An 8,099-nucleotide genomic window follows, 5' to 3' on the forward strand; every position below is an offset into this window, starting at 1 on the left:
TGCAATGTCTTTTTTATAGTCAGTCGTAGTTCTTGTGTTTTTCTTTTTTCTCTTTTCTTCAGTGATTCTGCTCATTATCATCAGGTGTTCACCACTAATGGTCAATCATCACTTAATTAATCTCTTAATTATCTCATTAACTTTAACACTGATTCAGTGTTACTTTAACACTCTGTAGAGTGGGACCATATGTGCTCTGAGCAGTGTTAATTTAACACTGGGGATTTTACTGTGTAATATCATGAAATAAGACTTTGATTATATCTCCCACCAATAATCGTGTTAAATAATTGTGATTTCAATATTGAGCCACCGATCTGATTTCTGTTTCCAGCACAATATTTAAATTAGGTCTGTGGCACGTTTGAAATGTAGAAACTTCAAATGGCTTCGTAGCGTAAACAACTTACACTTTAGCCTCTATCAATGACAGTGCACACATCACTGAATTTTTCAGATTCTAAACACTTTTGTATTAAAGAAATAAAATAACACACATCACATTAAAGAGCATTAATTAGAAATAGGGTAGGCTATACAACACCAGATTAAGAGTAAAGATGACACAAATTAAAGAATGCCCCATTGCTTTCACTAACTTGCTTTATATTCCGACGCAATCTCTAGTCTAATGTTTTGTTTGCAGTGTTTTATTTAGTTGGGCAGTTTTTCTCTGACTACTGTAACTGTGTTTATGTCAAAAACTAGGGATGGCTGACGCGAAATTGACGTTTCAGCGTTTTGTCGAGATCTCGAAGTGCAGATGTTTCGAAACACTGCTCCGAACAGTGATTCGAAACACCCATGTCATGTAACTACCAGGCACAGTGTTATGGGTCAGTAGACGTCTGACAGAAATAAAGTAAATCTGGTTAGTAATGTGTGAAGCTGGTAATGCTGTTTGTGGAGTTGTTTAATCCTCCTCTGGTGAGATCTTCAGAGATTGAATGTCTTTTTTATAGTCAGTCGTAGTTCTTGTGTTTTTCTTTTTTCTCTTTTCTTCAGTGATTCTGCTCATTATCATCAGGTGTCATCACTAATGGTCAATCATCACTTAATTAATCTCTTAATTATCTCATTAACTTTAACTGCAACTGATCCAGAATGCAGCGGCGAGGTTGGTCTTTAACGAGCCGAAGAGAGCGCACGTCACGCCTCTCTTCATCAGTCTGCACTGGCTGCCAATAGCTGCTCGCATCAAATTCAAGGCACTGGTGCTCGCCTTCAAAGCAACCACTGGCTCTGCACCAATATACCTAAACTCGCTCGTTCAGACTAACACACCCACCAGGAGCTTACGTTCTGCTAGTGAGCGACGCCTTGTGGTGCCATACCAGAGAGGCATGAAATCGCTCTCACAGACCTTTTCCTGGGCTGTTCCCACCTGGTGGAATGACCTGCCTATCTCAATTCGTGCGGCCGAGTCTGTAACCATTTTCAAAAAACACCTAAAGACACATCTTTTCCAGCAACACCTGACCAATCAAGAATAGCACTTATCATTCTATTCATTTTCTGTCTGTCTAATTTATAAAAAAAAAAAAAAAAAAACTGTCCTGTGTTCTGAGCTAGATTAACTGAGACTTGCTACAGCACTTGCATACTGTTGCCCTTGGACTGCTCTAGTTGCTTCTTTTGCTCTCATTTGTAAGTCGCTTTGGATAAAAGCGTCTGCTAAATGTAAATGTAATGTAAATGTAACACTGATTCAGTGTTACTTTAACACTCTGTAGAGTGGGACCATATGTGCTCTGAGCAGTGTTAATTTAACACTGGGGATTTTACTGTGTAGGTGTTTCTCCCTCAGATCTGCTTCAAGGTCTTGATAAATTGTTGCATGTCTTTGTTTAGAATACAGTATTCCTGTAATTCTGTTGTCTTTTATGAGTTTAATAAAGAACTCATCTTCTTCTGTCTGCGTCAGAAAGATTGATGCTACGGTGATGCATATCTGCCACATATTATTTTTTTTCCACTCAATTTTGTCATAATAACGAGATATGTCGTTAAAATAGACTGTGAAGTTTGGATTTTTCCCTTAATTAGGCCTATAGTGTAACAACTTAAAATAGCCTACTCCATCATTTATGGTATTGTAGCTTGTCTATGTGCAACGTGTTGTAGAATATTTAAGTTTATTTATTATTAAGTTGTGTATTTGTTTATTATTATTATTATTATTATTATTATTACTAGGCTATGTGCATATTTATTTAGAACATTTAGTTAATTACCGTTCCCTAGTCGGGTTGTAGTCACCGCGAGAGAAGAGCAAAGTGTTTAATTTGCATGGTGGTAACTCAAAGTTGTTGTTTTTTGACCACTTCGTTATTTTGGCTCGGAATTTCGTTTGTTGGAAATATGAACTGAATTTAGAAATGCTTTTGAAATTAAAAACTTTGCGTTTTATAAACAAAATAATTTTTTGAAATGAAGACAGTGTTTGGAGTGGAGTGCAAAATAATCTGTTCCCAGAATCCACGGCCTTTATTGTTATGAGTGTACACTCTAAAAAGAGATGTGTTAAAAATTACACATGTTGTGTTAGTTTTAACACATGTAGTGAGTGTGCTCAGGGACAACACATGTTGTGTCAAATTTAACACAATAAATGTGTAAGTCATTTTAACACACAAATTGTGTCAGGTAATCACATACTCAGATGTAATTTTAAAAATAAAGTGAAACTAAATTATTAAGCATTTAATCAATAGTCGAGTACAGAACGCATGTGCACACAAAGTACAATGTTTCAAACTCTATGACTCTATAAACTCAATTATTCACACTTCAACACCACATCGATGCCGCTTTTGAGAAAAGATCATGAAGAGATAACAGTTGACAGAGTTTGCGCTTTGAATTAAATTAAAATGTAGCAACTGATAAAACATTCTATATAAATAACTTTTATTTACTCAGGCCTGTTTGTTTGAGAACATAAACACTGCATACAATGCACAATGATGGTGTGTGTCGCGCTTTATAATATGTGTTGAGAACAACACAACCAGATGTGTTAAAAATTGACACATGTTGTGTAGATTTTAACACATGTAGTGTGTGTGCTCAGGGACAACACAAGTTGTGTAGATTTTAACACATGTAGTGTGTGTGCTCAGGGACAACACAAGTTGTGTAGATTTTAACACATGTAGTGTGTGTGTGCTCAGGGACAACACATGTTGTGTAGATTTTAACACATGTAGTGTGTGTGCTCAGGGACAACACATGTTGCGTAAAATTTAACACACAACCTGTGTCGTTTTCTTTAACACATCTCTGTGTTACCTGTAACTCAACTAATGTGTTATTCCTCTTACACAGAAGTGTGTTGAAACCTTTTACACAATAATGTGTTATAGTTACACAATGTGTGTCAGATGTGTGTTACATGTGACTGTATGTGTGTATTTGCCAGAGTTACTTCGTGTTTGGATGAACACTGACACGTATTGTTAACTTGTGTTTAGTCCATTGACGTTTAATAAAGTGTGTTTGACTGTTTATTGTATTACCTGGATGTTTTAGACATCATGAATCTACACACACCAGCTCTTATTGAGATGAACAGAGGTTTAGATGTTGATGGTTCATTGAATGTTTCATCTGAAGTCACCAGAATCGTGATCAGTGGCTCCTTTATTTGAGCTCTTGACCCTTTACTTGTCTTTTAATTCTCCTCTTTCTGCTATAACTGCATTTTAATCAAATATGTTTGTTATGGCATGAAAGCACAATCAGAAGTTTCTTGATCAAGTCATAATCTCAAGATCTGATCCAGTTTATGAGTAAATGGAATCAGATCATGAATCGCAACAATGGTGACAAACGCTTCATCCTGCAGTGCATGCTGGGAGTCATGGATGAGTTTTGTACTATGGTGACTCCCAGAATGCATTGCGGGATGAAGCTTTTGGTTTGTCACCATTATTGAGATTCATGAGCTGATTCTTGATATGTGTGTGTGCCTGTGTGACACCATAGATTAGAACATCCTATGTGCACTGTGTATCTAAAATCAAATGTGCAGATGGTGACAACAATAACATAAAAAAAAAATATTAATAACTGAAAATATTTTTTCCAGTAAAGTTTCAGATATCAAACACTTGCTGAGCTCAGCAAATGTATGCGATGATAACATTATCATCTGATCATAGTTTTCTCATGGTTATTTCTGCTGCTTCAAATGTGTTTAATAAACACACAGTCACAGCAAACAGAGAAAAACTGATGTGAAAGAGTCAAGGGTCAAGAGCTCAAATAAAGGAGCCACTAATCACGATTCTGGAGACTTCAGATGAAACATTCACTGAATCATCAACACAAATCCTGTTCATCTCAATAAGAGCTTCTGTCTGACAGAAATAAAGTCAGTCTGGTTAATAATGTGTGAAGCTGGTAATGCTGTTTGTGGAGTTGTTTAATCCTCCTCTGCTCATACATTTCACCCTTTTTTTTTATGTGTTTTTTTGTTGTTGTTTTTATGTTGTTTTTTACAGTGCAGTGCTTATTCCAGCCAAAATTCAATGTCTGTCTGACGTTGGAGCTGCTTTGAGTTTGTATTGTGTAAAGCGCTATAGAAATAAAGGTGACTTGAGTTGACTGTGCATGTGGAACATCTAACAAACATCTACAGACATGATATAAAGCATGTTGATCACATCATGTATTGATTTTTATTTCTCACTTTCTTGCTCTCAGTTGGCCACAGGGAAGGACAGGTACATTCATAAATTTGAGATGGACAACGAGCTGTCAGAGCGAGGATCTCTCATCCTCTACTTGCATAAGGTATTTCAGAAGACTGTGTCGCCAACTAATTTTTTTGGGAGAAGTTGCTAGAGCCAGGTCAAGTTGTTGCTAAAAGTACTTCCCTAATTGAATACTTTCAAATTGTACAGTATGCAAAAAACAGTACGCCAACAGAGTAGTATGTCCGAATTTATAGTATTCGAAAAACAGTAGGAGAAAAGTCAGCGGATGACCTACTACTTCAAGGGAGATTCTGAAGTGTGCATTCGATGGACACTTTACTATCCCATGAGGCCACATGACAATGACAACATGGAGTATGTAGAACATCTGAATTCTATATAGAACATAATTTTTTAATGGTTGCAAATTAAGTTTCAAACCAAATGTAGTACATATGGTACATTTATACCTACTATATATTTTTGTCATTTAGAGAAAAAATGTGTACACTTTATCATTTGAGTTAGCTCAAGCTCAAATTTAGCATATTTTAAGCTCAAGAGAAAGATATATAGCCTATGTCTAATAAATGTACATTTTATTTTGTTTTTTTGTCGGCTATGCAACTGTCTTTGCAGTGTAAATGCAGCTTGTTTTATTATTATTATTTGTTGCTTGTGCATGGACAGTTTCCAGTGTATAATATGATATGTTATGTCATGTAGTCATACATTTGCATTGGTTTCTATATTATTAGGTTTCTCATAAAGAGACAGAAAGACTGGCCTTCAGAATGCACAAGATGTTTAATGTGGGTCTGCTTCAACCTGCCGCAGTCACAATATATGAATATTACTCACCAGGTGAGGTATTGCTGCACAGGCGCGCGCACGCACGCACTCATTTTTAATGGCACTGATTATTAACTATGAAAATAATTATCTGTTCTCATAGTGCTAGAAATTATGTTGCAGTCATCTTTTGTTAAAATTGTGTGTGTTTCAGGTGCTCGCTGTACAAAGTTCTACCACCCTGAAAGGGCAGACGGCGCTCTACACAGACTGTGTAATGGAGATTTGTGCCTGTGTGCAGAAGGTATTGTGTTATTACTTTTACGCTTATTCTTTCAGCAGATGCTTGAGAAACATCACAAGCAATTTGCCATAAGAGCCAAAAAGTCTTTAATGAAACAGTTTAAATGGTCTTTAACTTCATTCTCTCATCAAATGTATGCACATCTAGAGATGTATACAGGTTTCTTATTTTTTATTTTAATGAATGGGGGAAAAACTTTCTGTTGGGTCTATTATGAATGTGTGTGTTTGTTTATAAATATCAACATAACAGGAAACTGCAGCTACCAGAAGAAGCATCAGGTCAGAGAGGACGAGCGTTTGGATAGAGCCTGTGAATCTGGCATGGATTATGGTAAATGCATGTTCTCCTCCCTGAGTCATTGAGATCCACTCTCACAGCTGATGCTGATAACAATATAACACGTATCATTGACAGTTTATAAAGTCACGGTATTGGATATGGATCTGGTACAGGACTCTGACATCTACGACATGAAGGTGGAGCAGATGCTGAAAGAAAGTATGGTTCATTTTTCCTGCGTGTCTTCCAAAGTATATTGAAATACAAGTAAATACAATATAGTTTTTAGAGCATGTAACTCTTGAACTGTTGCTGAAGTTTGGATGTTATGGTGTCCTGTAGGCACTGATGATAAGAAAGTCGAGGGGAAAGTGAGACCATTTTTGGCTCGTACCAGTTGCAGAAAACATTTAGGACTGGAAAAAGGCAAGTCGTACCTCATCATGGGCAAATCCTCTGACCTGTCACGGCAAGGAGGAAGGTAAGTGTGTGTACTTCCTCTAGGATTCCGCTTTTGCACAGAAGGACACATAACCGGGTAAATTTAACATGCAACACATAATATCATACAGACAAGTGTGTGATATTATCTAGAACTAATTTCTCTCACATGAGGAAATACTGAGTGCATTCACATGGAATTTCTGTATGAGTCATTTGTTAGACCAATGAAAACTGAATCAAACTTGGGTAAAATATCAAGAAGTGCACGTTAGTGTGACATTTGTGTATTTAATGTCCATCAATGGTTGTTTATGCCATGTTTTGAATGTATTTTGTGTTGTTTTAGTCTGAAGTACATCTTTGGAGCGCAGACCTGGGTTGAATACTGGCCGACAAGAGAGGAAAGCCAAACTAGTAAAGAATACAGGGATCGGTACATCGGCATCTCTGAAGTCCAGAATGTCCTCAGACAAGGATGTGCTTCATAGATAAATATACTGTATATAATACATCCATAAAAATTCTTGATTACAGGAAATGTAACATCATCTCTTGCATACTCGTTAAATTGTTCTTTATTATAATAGTTTAAAAATACTTTTTCCTTATAGTTCTGTATAACCATGTCAATATATGCTGTTTTTATTGCATAATAAAGGTTAATTCAATAAAACTAGTTAGACATGTTGGAATGTATCATGGTGCATGATATACGGTGCCTAACAAAAATATTCAACTTTCATCATTCTTATTTTAAAATCTTGTTTAAAATATTTTAATAAAAAAATGTTTGGGATGCAATCATTATTTTAAAAAGCGTCACATTCATATTTCTGTCTACACGTCGTGCTTATCACATGATGATGCTGTGCAGTCATATTTAAAATATTCTTCAACTTAACTAGACTGTAAAATATTTTATATTCCGATTCTGAATTCCGATTCCGCTATAATTTTTACGATCAACTACACTCTAAAAAGAGATGTGTTAAAAATGACACATGTTGTGTTAGTTTTAACACATGTAGTGAGTGTGCTCAGGGACAACACATGTTGTGTCAAATTTAACACAATAAATGTGTAAGTCATTTTAACACACTAATTGTGTCAGGTAATCACATACTCAGATGTAATTTTAAAAATAAAGTGAAACTAAATTATTAAGCATTTAATCAATAGTCGAGTACAGAACGCATGTGCACACAAAGTACAATGTTTCAAACTCTATGACTCTATAAACTCAATTATTCACACTTCAACACCACATCGATGCTGCTTTTGAGAAAAGATCATGAAGAGATAACAGTTGACAGAGTTTGCGCTTTGAATTAAATTAAAATGTAGCAACTGATTGTTGTGTTCACGTAATACATACAGTATATATATATATACAGTTTTAGTTCTGCTATTAAGGATGCCTGTTTTACGTTGCACATTATGACACTGTGAGGCCACCGTAGGTGCGCGCTGTTGTGTGGGTTCCGGGAAAAATAAACGAGTGAGTTGATGCACTGAAAGTGGAAACTAGTTGTTATTTTTTCACCAATATAACATTGGCGACGAGGATGGCTTATGCC

At 36.0% G+C, this 8,099-nt stretch overlaps 1 protein-coding gene across 1 annotated transcript in view; it reads left to right on the forward strand.

The window, feature by feature from the left end:
- The window catches only part of LOC307122957 (complement C3-like), a 70,938-nt gene extending 63,604 nt beyond the window's left edge, over positions 1 to 7,334 (forward strand). The window contains exons 34-40 of the mRNA XM_079811302.1: positions 4,708 to 4,797; positions 5,459 to 5,564; positions 5,707 to 5,796; positions 6,049 to 6,129; positions 6,214 to 6,297; positions 6,421 to 6,559; positions 6,869 to 7,334. Coding sequence (XP_079667428.1) covers positions 4,708 to 4,797; positions 5,459 to 5,564; positions 5,707 to 5,796; positions 6,049 to 6,129; positions 6,214 to 6,297; positions 6,421 to 6,559; positions 6,869 to 7,010 — 732 coding nt within the window. The 3' untranslated portion in view covers positions 7,011 to 7,334. The remainder of the gene's footprint in view (positions 1 to 4,707; positions 4,798 to 5,458; positions 5,565 to 5,706; positions 5,797 to 6,048; positions 6,130 to 6,213; positions 6,298 to 6,420; positions 6,560 to 6,868) is intronic.
- Positions 7,335 to 8,099: the final 765 nt, after the last annotated feature.

Source organism: Gobio gobio, assembly GCF_949357685.1.
Source record: "Gobio gobio genome assembly, chromosome: 3".
Taxonomy (NCBI): Eukaryota; Metazoa; Chordata; class Actinopteri; order Cypriniformes; family Gobionidae; genus Gobio; species Gobio gobio.